Here is a 17,833-nt window from a genome sequence, read left to right on the forward strand (position 1 = left end):
CAGAAACTGCTAAGCGAATTTAAAATACAGGGCCACTCTATAGTATGAAAACTAAGCAAGGAAAATTTACCATAAATGATAATAATCTCTCTACAAGGATAAAAATTAATCGAGAAAACTTTTCTCAAAAGGAACAGGGATTTTCCCACAAGAATAAAAATTAATTGAGTAAAACTATTCTTAAAAAGGACAGGGATTTCCCTACAAGAATAAAAATTAAATGGAGAAAAATTACTCTTTAAACTAAAGGCCACCTTACTACAGAGAAGGAAAAATATATGGACTACCAGTCCTGACATACGATTACCTGAATCGACGTGGATACTGATACGGAGAATATAGCGAACCGATCCTCACTTCCCGTATTAAAAGTTAATTAAAACGTCGTGAAGCGACAGAGTCGAGACTTATAAATTAAGTACTCAAAAATAACCCGCTTTAAGAGCCTAGCTAAATTCCCTACTCAACTATTTGTAGCACAAACTTGAGATCCCTTACAGGTTTCAAAACCAAGGATAACTCGTTCACCCCCAGTGATACGAATTTAGGAAAAATAACCGACAAGAAAGAAAATCCCCCAGGAAGTTCTTTCTTCAGATACAGTCGGAAATTCGACATACAATATTCCATTCACTAAAATACAGAATAGAATATTAACCCTCTAGTACACCACTATTAGGAGGGCCGCTCGGAACGCAGCCGTACACGAACCCGTTCACCGAACAACTGCTCTCTCCCAGGTCTTCTTGAAGCTGCACCGGGTCGCTGAAAATTAGGAGGCCGGGGGAAAAGAGCTTCCTGAGCAATGAGAGTCTGAAAAGACGATCACGCCACTGGTCATGTGACAGGGTTTGATTCAGCTGCTCCTGATGTTAAGGGTGCAGCAAATGATGACAATGATAGTAATTGCTACACTAAATCAGGCCGGTAAACAATATTTCTATTCCAGAAATTTCATGAAGAGCGATACCAACCCGACTCGGTAGCTGCTTATCGTTTTGATGATACGGCTGCTGCTGATTCATAGGGGTTGGCGACGATGGTGATGATGTGCATGTACACAACTGCAAATCTAACAAAATATATCCGGCAGTCGACCCTATTCTAATTCTAAAATAGAATAAATTCGCTAAATTACGCTGGACGACGGCTCTCCATCCGTCACAAAAATTCACTTTGTGACAATGTAATTGTAATTGTTTTTGCAGGGCCTGGTGTGGATGTGCCAGCTCCTGACATGGGAACTGGTGAAAGAGAGATGTCCTGGATTGCTGACACCTACGCCAAGACTATTGGTAAGTATATTGAAATTTCTAGAAATTTTCATATCTATTCAATATAAATCACATGAATATTATTAGCATTAGGACTCCACATTTTGTTGAAATTTAGTATAATCTATTTGAACATGGTATATTGAACTCTATTGTTTTATACAATAATACTCTATTGTATAACGCTTACAGCTACTCCTTGGCGGTACAGCTCATTCAGAGCCTTGACCTCATTCAAAAAGTCTCTCCATTCGTCTCTATCGGCAGCCTTACGTCTCCATCCCTTGACACCCAGCTGGGCTTCCTAATGTCCTCCACATCCTCCAGCCAACGCTTTCGCGGACGTCCTCTCAGCCTTCTCCCACCTGGGTTGTTTCTGAAGACCTTTTTTACAACTTTTGAGTCACTCATCTTCTCAACGCGTCCCAGCCAACACAAACGCCTCATTATTATCTAGGCCACTACTAAGCACAATAATAGAAAATAATATCTTACTGTATTCAACTCGAAATTCAATTTTATCATAGTAATTTTAATAAAATACAACTCAAGCTATGTCATTCCAACTGTGGGTATCCAATGGAACTTAATTTTGTCTTGTCGCAATCTATGATTGGATAGAGTGCAACTTTACTTTTATAGGGTACTTCTAAGCCAAGCGAATCTATTCATTTCTATTTCATTAAAATTATTTAGATTTTTAAAAAAAAATATTATTAAAGCTTTATTAATAAATCTTAATAATCTAATAAATCTTGATAATCTGTATTATAAATTGAACATTGTATGTTAATGAATCTTCATCAGTTCATTGCTGATCCGCTTAGTTCTCGTCTTGAATTTATTCATGCAAATACATGTGAGAGTACTGGGACGATATCCCCACAATATAATTGCTCTTACCAGTATAAACTAGTCTTCCATGCATTGGCATATTTTAATTAGTCAATTGTATTTGAACATGTTCGTTTTATCAATTTAATTTTCTCTTGTCGCAATATCTCATAATAGCTCTTATAAACTAGCCTTCCATGCATTGAAATGTTTTACTTAGTCCATTGTTTTCGAATATGTTTGTAATATCAATTTCAAATAAGAAATGACGAGTTGACACTGCCTTGATCAATCGAATCATATCCGTTATAATAATGCGTTATCTTGCAGGTCATTTGGACATCAACGCGCATGCCTGCGTGACTGGAAAGCCCATCAACCAGGGAGGTATTCATGGAAGAATTTCGGCCACTGGAAGAGGTGTTTTCCACGGTCTGGAGAACTTCATCATGGAGGCCAACTACATGAGCATGATTGGCACGACTCCAGGATGGGGCGGCAAGACCTTCATTGTCCAGGTCAGTAATGTCTTCCATCATCCCAAACTTCCTGGCGTAAAATAAAATATTCCTACTTTCAAGATAAAATATCTTCAGTCGAATTCAACTAATAAACAATTTATAAAAAAAAAACAATAATGAAAAAATGATTAGTTAAATGTAGGAATGAATTGTAAAATTTTGTACCTTCATTATTATATTGAATAATTTGTTTAGCAATTGATAATTCTACTATTTTATTAATGCAAAAATCTCCAACGATCCACACATATAACATATTCATTTTCAAGTTGCAGTATTCAACTATGGTAATATCAAATCAATCAAGCAAAAAAGTAGTGTACAAAGGGTCATATTTGAACCATATCAGTTTAAATCCTATTATATTAAGCTAGCAATTTCTGTATATCTGTTTATATTTTTATATCTGGTTATTTATGTTTAAAGGATCTCGAAAACGGCTCTAACGATTTTCACAAAATTTTAGTAGGTAGGAACATAGTAGGTTTTATGATATAAAAATTCGATTGCACTAGGTCTCATGGGAAAACTCGCTGAAGGACATGAAAAGGATAACAATCATTCATCCTTGGAAAAACAGATGATAATTTCGTCGTCTGTCGAAACAGAAGATGCGTGTGTGGGATAGAAACAGAATTATTTCCAGCTTTGTAATCAATCAGCGAGAAATGTTATCTAGAAATTTTAATCGAATTGATCATAATAATCTGATTTGTTGACATGACATGATAATCGTTTTTAACTAGAGTATATCATAATTTTCAAAGTTAATCATTATTTGACAATTTTAAGTGATTTGTGAGTGTTATTTTTTTATTCAATTTGGTTTGTAAATAATCTAAATTAGAACTTTTTTGTTTTTAAATGTTTGGACTGAAAATTGAACCTGAATTCAAGTGTATATGGAACATAACCTACTTTCTGGACTATTTATAGTGTATAAATCAAAATTCGGGGAAGAAACAGTTTTGGGCTGTGCCTGTTAGTCCTTCCCCAATCATCTTAAAGAATTATGTTCTGTTTATCAATAGCTTATAAATTAATAACGAGCGAAACTCGGTGCCCCGATATTGGATATTATTAGCTGATCGTTTAAATCTTAATAAAATGCGAACATTTCTTCTAGTAAATATAGTTTAGCGTAGAACGTAGATGGTGCATAAGTATGCTGGCCGTTCGATGAGGGTGGTTGGAGGATGATCAAGCTGCGATAATCGTCTTACGCCCGGTTGCACAAAAGCCGGTCTAATTTTAATCGTTGTTAATTACACGAGAACCAATTAGAGAATGTTTTTTTGAAAGACGGATTATTTGATTGGTTCTCGTGGAATCAATCACAATTAAAACTTAACTGGCTCTTGTGCAACCGGCACTTAATCTTTATTAACCCGGTGGTTTATTATCACTTATACATAATGGCGGTCACACAAACTCATCTTTTCCTGACCAAACAAGATCTCAAAGAAACTAGAAATAACAGTGTACTGTACGCGTCTCCTAGCTTTGCCTCCGTGACTTTGAAACGGCATAATAGGGAAGGTATGATTCTCGGGGTAATATTCACGGCTTTCCAAAAACATGAGGCTTTAGAGACCCTAGATGGATGAAGTTCCCACACACAGAGATTCTCCATGAATGAGACGTATCATAACATAGTCGCAACGTATCACCAACAATGGAAAGAGAATGTTGAACGAATATCACCTGATAGGCTGTGTTTTACTTGAGAACGTAGCTCCAAAAAGCTCCTTGTGTATCTTTTCGGATGCAACACGTTGCTTTTGAGAAGATACAAAAGATCATCTGTTGCTAATGAATAGATACATTTTCAAAAATGCTCGATGTTTTTGAACGGGTAGTATTGTAGTCTAGTGGCCCTCTGCCGATAGGTAAAGCTACAGGTCCTGGACCTGGGTATAAAGGTATTTGAGACTTATGAGCTTCATAAATGTTGTGTATCTGCCATACGCTAAATAATGGACTATGTATTATCTAAATTTGGGAGAGGAATAGCACAAGGTTACCTTATTTTTCCTCTCCCTATCATTTCGATAATTTACTTATTGTATAAATGATTGAATAAAGAATCAAGCACCCACCTGAAACTGTTGGTCAATTTGTCTTTCATTATTCAAACATCATCCTTAATTGACAAGGAAGGTTTAGTTTTCACATTCCATTACAATAAATATAATATTTATTAAATATAATATTTAGTGTAGCCTGCTTCTATTTGTATGTCATGAATTTCCGTATAACATACCGTATCTGAGTTGTTTAAATTGTTGTTACTTGTTTTTCAGGGTTTCGGTAATGTGGGCTTGCACACAATGAGGTATTTGGTGCGTGCTGGTGCCACCTGCATTGGTGTCATCGAAAGAGAGGGATCAATCATCAATCATGAAGGAATCGATCCCAAGGTAAACTAATCTTCAACAAACTTTTAAACTATCATATGGGTTACACGCACTGTTTAGACTGTAGGAATGTTGCACCTGGTGGCAGAAGTGTGTAATACGCTAATAGATAATCAGAGACATTCAGTACGTAGTTAGTTGTCGATCAGTGCCCGAAGCAGCTCCTTGTCATTTGTGTGCTCTATTCAATTCGTATTGTGCTAATACAATGATCCAAAGTATTGCGATTACAATCTTTTCATACCCTTACAGTCCAGTGCTCGAACACGCACGTTGTAATAATATTGTAATTTATGAACTCATTCTAAAAAAAATTCAAAATTCAAATTTATTTCTCAAAAACATACACAATTATAATAATTTAATATTATTACATCTAAAAAATAATTCAAGAAAAATACTATTAAATATATAAAATAATCCCAAAACTGCAGTATATTTATTATGTCCATCTATGTTTAAGGAGTAGCCTACAAGGTAAAACCTGTGCGTAGACTTAAGTTGCAGTAATATATTTATTCGATATAAACTAAGAAATTAAACCAAATTAAGAACAAAGATTAGTGGAATTTACACACAATTATAATTGTGTAGATTAGTAGATGATGAAATTAGATAAAAGTTAGTAACACACAACAATTATTCTATGATAAAAAAAAACAAAACATAAAACAGGTGCCTAGAAGATTTTTTCTTCAGTTTTATTTGATCTTATCCATTCCTCAATCTCGCAATTTAGTTTTTGCTCCGGCTTTTATTGGCAACAAAATGAGTAGGATCAAGATTTATTATCCTCTGTGATAAGTAAGTGAATTGTCTTCTACATACATTCAAATCCATCCTGTCTTGATGGAATGTTTCTCTAGTAGGACGTAAATTTAAATTCAAGTTTCTTTCACGAAGAAGCAATATAGTTATTAGCCATTTTTACTAAGACTAACATTTCGCAATACTTGATGATTTTATAGCACTATCTTCTGAGATGAATTCTACTATAAATTCAAAATTCTCTTCTAATTTGATGATGAGATGATGAAACGTCCATGCCTACCTTCGGGATCATAGGACATATAGAACATTCCAGACTTATATAGAACGGAGCTAAAGTCCAGAAGGCAAGCAATCAGGATGGCAGAGCAATTAAAAGAAGAGAGGTTCTCTCTGACCAGAAGATGGAGAGATGAAGCGCCCCCAGGAATACAAGGGAGCTTTTTCTCAGGCACTGGGCCTCCTGGTTTCGAGCTTCCCCGGCGCATCTGGGTGGCACTTCACAGAATTCAATCTAAACATGGGAGATGCAATGCATCATTTTTCAAATGGGGACTTGCAGGCTCCCCACTACATGACTGAGGGGCGATGGAGCAGACAGTGCACCACATCATATTTGAATGTGAGAGACGTGCCTACCTGGGTGAGGCTAATTACTTTACTGTAGCCAGTCCCCAGGCAATACAGTACATTTCAACCCTTACGTGCACTTATATCAGTGTAAAGTTTTCTTAATTTTGAAAAAATGCCATACGCTAAATAAATAACCTACGGGATTCGATCTCACGACCACGTAGTCACGCAGTACTAGCAGACTGAAAAGTGTAACGCCTTTGTCCACTCAGCTAACCTGCCCGGAAATTATCATTACTTCAAGATCTTTTTTTCAATCAAATCGATACTTGATAACCTGTATAAATAAACCTGGTTAAATTCGGATAATAATCGAACAATTCTAGTTCTCTGAAGAATCAAATCTAGTCTGTCATTTTTATTCTGTTGAAGAAATTATTGGAATTTACTATTTTCTATCCCAGATGTTCAAATCTTTTTATCTACCTCAGATTTCATTTTCACTTCAATTCCAATATTCTTCCCGGATTGTTTTGACTAAAGTGCGAGATAAATTACTTTTAACATGGCTCTTTCTCGAAGATGGAGAGGTCCGATGCTCTATCCTCCACTAATCACTCCCACTACCTAGCAGCATTCTCCTTCTTTTGTGCCTGAGTGAGAGAGCTTTGTAACGCGACGCGGCAACACTCTTTTCCATCTATTGCTGGCAATGTTCCAAGTAGTGTACTGGTCAGCAGGTATATTGGTTTGTGTATGTCACAGAGATGTTTTCATCACAAGAACATGAAGCAAAATGACACGGAGCATCCAATTGTGCGCAGGATGTCCGTCTGTGTCTACGCTACAAACTGTGGAGGGATAAATGGGTTTCTCCTCTTCATGTTAAAAGTAATTTATCTCGCACTTTAGTGAATTGAATTCATCATTCTCTTAATAAAAAAGTAACAAGTTGTAATCATGTACAATCAAAGTAATCAAAGTAATAAGTTGTCTTCATGTGACGACAAGTCTTGTCAGAATGTGAATAGAATAATATGAATATATTCATGATTCAATTGTTATTTTAAATTTGCAGGCTCTTGAGGATTACCGCATTGATACTGGATCAATTGTAGGCTTCCCAGGCGCCCAGGCCTACACCGGCGAGAACCTCATGTACGAACAGTGTGACATCTTCATCCCTGCTGCTATTGAGAAAGTTATCACTAAAGAAAATGCACATAAAATCAATGCAAAGGTTGGTAACCTAGTAGATATATCTTATTCAAAGATGAATTAGTGTTTTTTCCTGAACACTCACTATCTTTATTATCTGTGTCCCAAATCAACAGCATCATCTACCTAAATGTATAGTAGCCATCTGACTTAGAAATGTAGAAATTAAAGTAGGAAATGTTTTTTATTTTGATGATAATTCTCATAGAATGTTGTTTATCCAGCTTGTTACAACAGGGGTTCGAAAAACGTACCTTAGGATTTCTGCACTTTTATCTCATCAATTATTCTATTCAAAACTATTTCACAAATTTTGTTCAATATTCCTTAATTTAACTTGAAACATATCAAAAACGTTATTATGTTGTTGTCTATTAAGTGAGTCTTTAGATTTTTCTTAGCCCTTTTTTTTCGGGGTCAATTGTAGTGATTTTGGTATCCATTCCACTCGGCATATTATCTCAATCATGTTTTGACTTGAACTAAGTAATATTAGACAAATTAATATAAAAAATTTATGTTGTGGAAAAATAAACGATGTCAAATTTTTAGGTTATAAAATAATGCGACCTTTCGGACACTGTATAATTTACATCGCTTGTAAAGTTTTGTATAGATTAAACTTGAGATAAAAATTTTATCTCATTTAATCTAACTCGAAAATATTGTCCTCCTGTTACTATACATAAAATACTGTAAACAAAAAATATCCGCCCGAACAGGGACTTGAACCCTGGACCCTTAGGTTAAAAGCCTAATGCTCTACCGACTGAGCTATCCGGGCTCCTCATACTGATAAGGGGTAACGAATCCCCAATCACTTGTGATTCAACTTATAACATTTCGAAATTTTAATCTATTAATTCAATAATTTCATTGTTACCAGTACATTTTGAAATTATTCCATGTTTATTTTTTTTTTAATAAATAAAAGATAATGCATATGAAATTAATTAATGCTATTATAATATAATATAATTTATGCAGGATACTGAAGTTTTAAGATGAACATTATTCTTTTTACTATAAACCTTTTTCACTTTTTCTGATATAATAGAAAATAGATAATAGGTAATAGAAATAATAGGCAAAGCTAATAGATAACATACCTAATTGAGGCATACAAATTACTCCAGAATAGTTCTATTTAAATTATTACGATTAATGTATTCAATATTAATGACTATTTAATTAATGAACTAATGATAACTAATTAATGAACTATTAATGATAGTTATTTAGTATTCAATAATAGTTATATTATATAACTAATCTATTATTATCACTGTCTTTGATTGACTGCTAATTCGTCGACCCAAATACTGGTTATTGAAGTCAGTAAGACCGATCAACTAAAATGCTAGTTTTGTTAAATAGAATGATTGAATTCGAATATACATCATCTTCTACCATACAAATCTCATTGGCAACAATATTAAATTTCCAACCTACAAATCTATTCTTCAACCCATTTTTCTCTCAATCATTTAGAAATCCATCAACAAACAGGTTTGACCAAATCTATTGAAATTAATCAATTGGAATTGATTAAGGAAACATAGAACAATGTATATTATTATCAAATATTGTGAGTCGGAACAGGCAAATGTGCCTGATTCTTGAAGGCAATTAGAAGAAGAAGAAAAAGAAGAGAGAGAAAAAAAGGAGAAGAAGAAAAAGAAGAAGAATTATAAAAATAATTTATTTAAATTAAAAAAAACTCTAGTCTTACAGTATGATGATGATGTTGAATGTGTGTTTTGCTGTGCAGATTGTGGGAGAGGCGGCCAATGGACCGACGACTCCAGCTGCCGACCAGATCCTGTTGGAGCGCAACATCCTTGTGATCCCCGACCTCTACATCAACGCCGGTGGTGTCACCGTCTCCTTCTTCGAGTGGCTCAAGAACCTCAACCACGTCTCCTACGGTCGGCTCACATTCAAGTACGAACGGGAATCCAACTACCATTTGCTGGGTAGGTTACCAAGTGCCAAATACTCACTGGTTTTTAACGATTTATTACGTTTAGATTGGTGCCGATTGTTTAGATTCATCTTCTTTCATGCAAATTGATGCTGACTCAGTGTTTGGTGACGTATACTTACTTACTCCCAGGGCCATCTATATCTAAGTTGATATTTGGCCGCACTAACAAACTGTCTCCATGTAGTTCCGTCGCTCCTTAGCATCTTTGTCTGTCGCTCCAAGCAGGAGGTATAATGATATTTATTCATAACTTTAGTCCGTGCAAATTTACTTCAGACTTGGAGGAATATGCAGCGCAGAGAAATGGAGGGAGATCAGCCAATTACAGTGATTAATAGAGTAATAGGTGGAAGCGCAGTTGCCAATTTGACAGTCGTCTGACCGCTCTCAGACAGGAAACTTCGCATGTGTAGCATGAGCACATGAACAGTCACTAGAAGTTTGAGATCGCTGGCCGCTTCAAAAGGCAACATCGCGCTTCTGTATCTCTCCCGCTATATTCTTTCTCTGATGCGCAGGTTCATCCCAAGTCGGAAGTAAATTTGCACAGACTATAGCAGGTAACCTGCTAATAATAGGTCCAATAAATAGGTCCAATTAAAAACTTGACCACCTGAAATCTTGAAGAATTAATAATAGGCCTATAACCATCCTCGGGAAATTAACCTTCCGGTAGTCGCGCTGTTGTAAAAAGTACAAGTGTCAGTTTTTTGCTGCACAAAACTGTTGAATGGGGTGGTGTCAGTGATTGAGTCACCTATGCATTCCAAAACTTTCCCCCCATCACTTCACTGAGTTGCAGTATCAACCGAGCAATGGTTCAGTCTTTAGGTGCCATTTAGTCGCGATAACCAATAACACAAAATTGATGGCTTTGCTTGATTTACCTTATTGGGCTATGAAATGGTAATCATCCAAATGTTCATAGACAAAATAATCCAAGTAGATGGAAATAGTATATTTCGCACCTAGGGCCGAAAATGAGACTTTTCCGGCTCGAAATCGGTTTTCAAGTCCGAGGCCGTAGGCCGAGGACTAGAAAAGATTGAGAGCTGGAAAAACATTTTTGCCCGTGGTGCGAACGCTATTTTTCGCCACACAGAAAAATAAACAATATATATATGAGAATAGCAAAAGTGGAAGGTCATAGCTCTAGCAAATCTGAGGTATATCAGGAAATTGACCAATTATTTTTATTTTTTATTCTGATTTGTCTAAATAACCTAAAAGATTATGTTAAATTATGTGGGAGGTTGAGTTTATACTTTTTTTTCTTTCAAATGACAATAATATGATATTATTATAAATGTTTTGTAATGTAATGAAAAGTTTTTTGATCAGCTGTTTTAGCACACTAGAAATTTGGCCAATCTGAATGTCAACGTCAACAATGCTTGTTGTCATCGACCTATGAAGTTTAGGTTAGAAGTTCTATCCTACTATGAAAATCGAATTTGAATAGTTTATAATATATATATCTTATCTGTATTTCAATCATCCAAATAAAATTATAGTATATTATTGCAGAATACTTTATTCAATTGTAGAAGCATAAACTGGTTCCGTTTCATAAACTTTTTGTAAAAACGTTCAGCACCATGGATATTGCCCAAGTAGTTCCAAAATTATCCACCAGGTTTTGTGATAAACGAAGTACTATGAGGTTTGAGGTTAGATTCTATTATACTCTGAAAAGTGATTTTTAATAGTTTATAATATCTTATTTGTATTTCATTCATCCAAATAAAATGATAGTATCTTATTTCAAAATACTTTATTCAATTCTAGAAGCATAAACTGATTCCGTTTCATTAACTATCTTGTAAACACGTTCACTATCTTGACGTTCACATCAAATCAGAATCAGCTGACTTCAAGGTTATTTTACAGCCCTAGGGCCGTAAAAATTTTACCGGCCTGGTCAGAAAACAATCATTTTCGGCCCCCATATGACGCACGTAAAACCAGCTCATTACATCCAAGTGGGGCGAAAAAGTAATTATAATTATTAATATGTTTTGACAGTAAACAGAGCACATAACACTTGGATAATTGGATGTTGTAAAAAATACAACACGCGAATGCTCGTGTGATTGAGTAGGGTGCGACTACCGGAAGGTTAATAATTTATATGCAAATTTTCAAGTTAATCAGTCCAGTAGTTCAGACGTGATGATGTGTCATTCGTGAATTTCCTATCACGTACGTGTATAAGCCAATTCTTTCCTTTATTATATTATAGAAGATAGACTAGCAGGAAACTCGTGTTTTGCACTGGGAAATATTTTGTATTATAATGTTCATCAAGTTGAAAATTCCAGGAAAGAAAAAAATAGTTTGATTTGTATCGAACATGCAAGCTTTCATTCATGAATCGTGCGATTGTGCGTGCTACTACCAATTACGCTACGGAGTCACTTGGAGAAGACTCTGCTTGGTTAGGCTTTTATTGTTGAATAAACCTTGAATCACAAATTTAATAAATTATTTTTAAATGTTAAATCAACATTAATTAAATTAAATTAAATTAATTGGTTAATAGAAATGAAAACTTAGCCATCCTCGGAAAATTCGGTATCTTTAATTAAAACTAGCAGGTAACCCGTGCTGTTATATTTTAGGGTCTATTTTAAAACTTTACAAACTGAAAACTTGACGTAAAGAAATCTTGGAAAATTGAAAATAGGCCTATAACCATCCTCGGTTTATTAAGATTCTTTATGCAAAAAGTTAATCAGTTCAGTAGTTCAGACGTGATGATGCGTCAAACATAATTTTCCTATCCCGTACGTGTACAAGCCAGTTCTTTCCTTTATTATAGTATAGATAAACGTTGAATCTTAAATTGAATAAACTTGTTCTAATTGTTAAATTAACAGTATTCGATTAGTATAAATGAAAATTAGCCATCCTCTGAAAAATCGGAATCTTTCTTTAAAATTGCAAGTTAATTGTAGTTCATAATTGATGACTCAATCATGTATTCCCTATCTCGCAATGTATATGCCTAAACCAATTTCTTCCTTAATAATATCTTAGATTAAATTTATTTTTCGTTTGATGCAGAATCGGTGCAAGAGTCGCTGGAGAGAAGATTCGGACGCGTCGGTGGTCGCATCCCCGTCACTCCATCTGAGTCCTTCCAGAAGAGGATTTCCGGAGCATCCGAAAAGGACATCGTACATTCAGGTCTCGACTACACCATGGAGCGATCTGCCAGGGTCAGTAATGCATTCATCAAGTTTCATTCATTTCTATTTCTCTCTTTAGGTCACACATGGCTACAAACCAGTCACTATTCTATCACAGAATAGGTACAGAATGGAAACTGTCAATCAAACGCCTATCTAACCAATGCTTTTTACATGGCACAAATACTAGACACGTCACGTGACCTTGGGAAGTTCCAATCCTGGTCTTCTGATTGGCTCGCGGCAGTGAACGAGATCAATTGATCCGGATCAGTAAATTGATCTGAACCTCTCATCAATACTATTACAATGCGGAACTTCCTAACAAGATGGCTTATTTTTGCGCCAGGGTGCTAGCCAAGTTTCCATACTGTATGTATACTGTGATTATATGGTGAGGTTCACGACTTTATAGTCATTATTTGATTAACCTGGTTTGCTATTCGTATCTGTCATCAGACAGATGCTATAGTGAGGTCCACGTTATAATGGCAGTGGAGAAAGATAGGAGAACAGCGTTGCCGATTCTCTGCCTTGCTAATGATTTCTATAGACGGTAACAGTTTATTCCTTTATTATAGTATAGATAAACGTTGAATCACAAATTGAATAAACTTGATTGATGTAATATCAACTGTTCATTCTCGTTTAAAATTATCAATTATATTTTATCAAGCAAGAAATTATATTATTCAATGATTCCATGATGAATTTATTTTCATAATCAAGATTAAATATTCTGTTAATTAATTATATTTCTACATTGTAAAAAAACGATCTGGCAACAGAGCAAAGCGATAAAGAGATAGCGCTATCCGCTTTGTTGAATGATAGACAAGGATGGCAATGCAATAATTGCTAATCAAACACTGCCATTATAACGTGGACCTCACTATAGTACCACCTGGTTTGTGGGCTCGAACCCCGCCGATGGCATTGATCAACGCACTTCATTACCCACGCACAAGCATAATGCTTATGTGAGCATCATCCGCAATGAAAAATCATGAAAATGTATGATTAAATCATGATAAAACATATTTTCTTGATGAATAAGATATAATTGATCATCGTAACAAGAATCAACAATTAATCATATCAGATATACCGGAATAACTTGAACCACTGCTATCTAACCACGCACAAGCAAAAAGCAAGTCATGAACACTTATTAAATAATGAGAAAACATATTTGTTGACGAATCAAGTATAATTGATCATTATTAACAAGAACCACTATTAATATCATATCAGATATACCGGAATAACTTGAACCACTGCTATCTAATATAGAAATCGGTAACTCTGTCAATTGGAGTAATCCTGTCATTCCCACTGACTTAAATAACGTGAATCTCACTTTATGCTGGTTGCGCAAAAGCCGGTTAAAATATAACCGTTATTAATTCCACGAGAACCAATCAGAGATGCCGTCTCTTCAAGAACGCCTTCTCTGATTGATTCTCGTGAAATTAATCACGATTAAAATTTAACCCGCTCTTGTACAACCGGGCCTATAACTGGTGCCTGGTGGTTAGAACTTGAGCTGGACTGGGGCAGTAGTTGGATTTTAGACGATCCGAAATCCCAACCCACATCCAATACATGGAATAGTTTGTGGAATTTTCGTTTGTAGAGAATCAAATTCAAATAGCTACTTTCTTTTCTGTTTTTTATTTGACCTAACCTCTCAAACAAACATCGATCAAGAATCTCAATAATCATAACTCTTGTCAAAGCTTCTTTTTCTTATTTTTTGTATTGCTCTCTTCCTCATAGCTTACAAAAAGTATATCATATTATTGAGATTCTGTTTATATATAGCTTCTCACTATAGTGAGGACCACGTTATAATGGCAGTGGAGAAAGATAGGAGAAAAACGTTGCCGCTCCTCCGTCTTGTCAATGCCTTCTATAGACGGTAGATGATACAGGTTTATTGATGTAATATTAACGGTTCATTTTCGTTTAAAATAATAAATTATATTTTTCAATAATTTCTTAATGAATTCACATAATTAAGATGGAATATTTTTTAAATGAATTATTAATTATACATTGTTAAAAGACGATCTGGCAACAGAGCAAAGCGAGAAAGAGATAGCGCTATCCGCTTTGTTGAATTATAGGCAAGGGTAGCAATACCATTGCTAATGAAACACTGCCATTATAACGTGGAGCTCACTATAGTAACATAGCATTTTAGAAATAAATAGCAAGTAAGTTGAAAGCTAAAGTTTATGAACTTCCTAGTTATATAAGTCATTCAGTCATCATCTTTACGTTTCATAATGATTCGAATAATGTTGGGTGCTCTAAGTTTCAAAACAAACAACCTCACATAGTTCAAATATTGTCTCACTTAACTTTCTGCACGAATTGAATAATTAACCACCAGAGAGCTGAGAATAGACCTCGGCTTCGCCTTTTGTGATCCTCTAAATGTCCAATTCCTAAGCAACGACTGTAGTCGTTTAGGAATTAGACCTTTAGTTGGAATTGGTCCAATCGGAATCAGAATATTGTGAGTGTCTATGTAGGCGCAGCTAAATTCAGTTCAAGAATTAAAAAACTACTATACGAAAACAAATGCTATATTATATGCATTATGCAATATGCATGCATTTCAGATATCACTGTCGCAGCACAGCTCTCTATATAAGAGTATTTCATATAAACCCATGAAATGGGTGTTTCATAAAAATGGACAATCAGGAGGTGGAAGTGGAGATGAAATTTTATAGTGATTGAAACTTCAACCCATTATAACCTATAAGGCTCAACTCACACTTACGCGACTCAGGTCGAGAAGAGACTTGACTCCAGTCGAGAGCATGTGTTTTCAAATGGTGACACTCAGACCAGTCGATTCTAGACTCCGCGACGTCACCATTTGAAAACACATGCTATCGACTAGAGTCGAGTCTCTTCTCGACCTGAGTCGCGTAAGTGTGAGTTGAGCCCAAGTGTTTTGCTCACTTATAGGAAGTGACGTTGGGTTTTATGGCAAGGCAGAACATCTGAAAGGATCTTTCTGTCAATAAAAGTCCCACAAACACTTGAGTATTGTGAAGATTTTTACTTTTCTAAAAGTGTTTGAAATAAAAAATTAAAAACCTTTGAAAAGTGAGAATATTCAAGTGTCTTTATTCATTTGAAATACATTTTGTAAATTAATTCTTATATATATTTTATAATTTTAGACAAGGCCACTTTGAGAAATTAAAGTTTTTCTGGCTTGTAGAGCATTGAGAAACGTTTTCAATATAGTTCTAAAATCACGATTTAGTTAAGTCTTGATTAACTAAGTAGTATCATAGAGAAACAATAGCGTAAGTAGATATCCCATGGTATAGGGGGTTTATGTCGCAACTTTTACTGTTATCTCAAGCCGATTACTGTCGATTATTGTCGATTTTAACTGTTTTGACCGGGTAAGAGTGTATGAACGGCACAATATGAGAGACTACCAGCGTCATAAAGCTTCACGGGAAAGAACTACGTGGACTATAGGCTTGAGATAACAGTAAAAATTTCGACATAAACGCCCTATACCATGGGATATCTACTTATGCTATTGTTTCTCTATGGTAGTATACAATTATCGTACTGATTTTAATATATAATTTTTGTAGTAAAACGATTCTAATAATTTGTTTAATAATTATATATACGTTTTTCACATATTGTTTCCCTTTTCAGGCTATCATGAAAACTGCCACGAAGTACAACCTTGGCCTCGACTTGCGAACAGCTGCCTATGTCAACTCAATTGAGAAAATCTTCATAACCCTCAAGGAAGCTGGCTTTTGTTAAAAATCACCATTATTTGTTAAACTCGAAGGACTATTATTAGTATACAACACTACTTATTCTAATATTTATTTCTTTTTTTTGCAAGTCGACTCCAAAAGTTTGTTTAATAATTCTATGTAGAGCCTACGTTTTTTACATATTATTTCCCTTTTCAGGCTATCATGAAAACTGCCACGAAGTACAACCTTGGCCTCGACTTGCGAACAGCTGCCTATGTCAACTCAATTGAGAAAATCTTCATAACCCTCAAGGAAGCTGGCTTTTGTTAAAAATCACCATTATTTGTTAAACTCGAAGGACTATTATTAGTATACAACACTACTTATTCTAATATTTATTTCTTTTTTTTGCAAGTCGACTCCAAAAGTTTGTTTAATAATTCTATGTAGAGCCTACGTTTTTTACATATTATTTCCCTTTTCAGGCTATCATGAAAACTGCCATGAAGTACAACCTTGGCCTGGACTTGCGCACAGCTGCCTATGTCAACTCAATTGAGAAAATCTACACAACCTACAAAGAAGCTGGATTAGCTTTCTAAAAAAGTACTTGTTCTTCTTAACTTAGGGGCATGTCAGTATTTAAAGTGTAGGCTAATTTCAGAAATCTTATACAATCTTGACGCAGTGGGAGAAGGCGATCACTTATGATTATTTTGATTGATGAATTTGAAATAGATTTTTGAGGATTCAATTGAAAAAATCCTACATATTCAACAAAATGCTGTTTGAATTGTCTCCAAAGTAATGGAGATTAATTTAATCTTCCTTCTGGTTATATTATATTCTGAAATCTTACAACTATCAACCAATTTAAACTTCAGAATGAAGTCTATATGTTACTTACTAAGTCCAATACTTACTTCTTCTTGCGTCCAATTTTCTAATATCTATTCAAATTCATCAAGAAGGAAATGCAGCTGCCTATATATATGTACTTATTAGCATTAAATGCAGGCCAGTATTCAAGCTAACAGTATTCAAGTGATATATGACTATTATCCAATCCATTCTGAAAGATTGTGTTCTTTGCATTTTTATACAACTATGATAACACCAAACAATAGCTTATATCTCAATATTCCACAATGTCCACCTGTTAGCCATTACAGAATCATTTAAGTTGAGTTTATTCAATTGAAAACGTCGAATTTTGAAGAATATAATTATTTTATACAAAATTAATAAGCGGTTTTATCTAAACTCACTCAAAACATAGTGAACTGGTTTTGACA

General features: G+C 34.9%; 1 protein-coding gene and 1 non-coding gene across 3 annotated transcripts in view; one reads left to right on the forward strand and one right to left on the reverse strand.

Annotated features, from left to right (window-relative positions):
- LOC111064051 (glutamate dehydrogenase, mitochondrial) overlaps nucleotides 1-17,440 on the forward strand; it is a 35,642-nt gene extending 18,202 nt beyond the window's left edge. The window contains exons 3-9 of one of the 2 annotated variants that reach the window (XM_039430671.1): nucleotides 1,209-1,295; nucleotides 2,439-2,626; nucleotides 4,933-5,049; nucleotides 7,466-7,627; nucleotides 9,377-9,581; nucleotides 12,659-12,813; nucleotides 16,486-17,440. In XM_039430671.1, the coding sequence (XP_039286605.1) occupies nucleotides 1,209-1,295; nucleotides 2,439-2,626; nucleotides 4,933-5,049; nucleotides 7,466-7,627; nucleotides 9,377-9,581; nucleotides 12,659-12,813; nucleotides 16,486-16,599 (1,028 nt within the window). In that variant the 3' untranslated portion in view covers nucleotides 16,600-17,440. The remainder of the gene's footprint in view (nucleotides 1-1,208; nucleotides 1,296-2,438; nucleotides 2,627-4,932; nucleotides 5,050-7,465; nucleotides 7,628-9,376; nucleotides 9,582-12,658; nucleotides 12,814-16,485) is intronic. The other variant, XM_039430663.1, reaches the window with a different exon arrangement.
- Nucleotides 8,317-8,389, reverse strand: Trnak-uuu. Its single transcript has one exon. It is a non-coding gene; the product is annotated as a tRNA-Lys (tRNA).
- Nucleotides 17,441-17,833: the final 393 nt, after the last annotated feature.

Source organism: Nilaparvata lugens, chromosome 1 (assembly GCF_014356525.2).
Source record: "Nilaparvata lugens isolate BPH chromosome 1, ASM1435652v1, whole genome shotgun sequence".
NCBI lineage: Eukaryota > Metazoa > Arthropoda > Insecta > Hemiptera > Delphacidae > Nilaparvata > Nilaparvata lugens.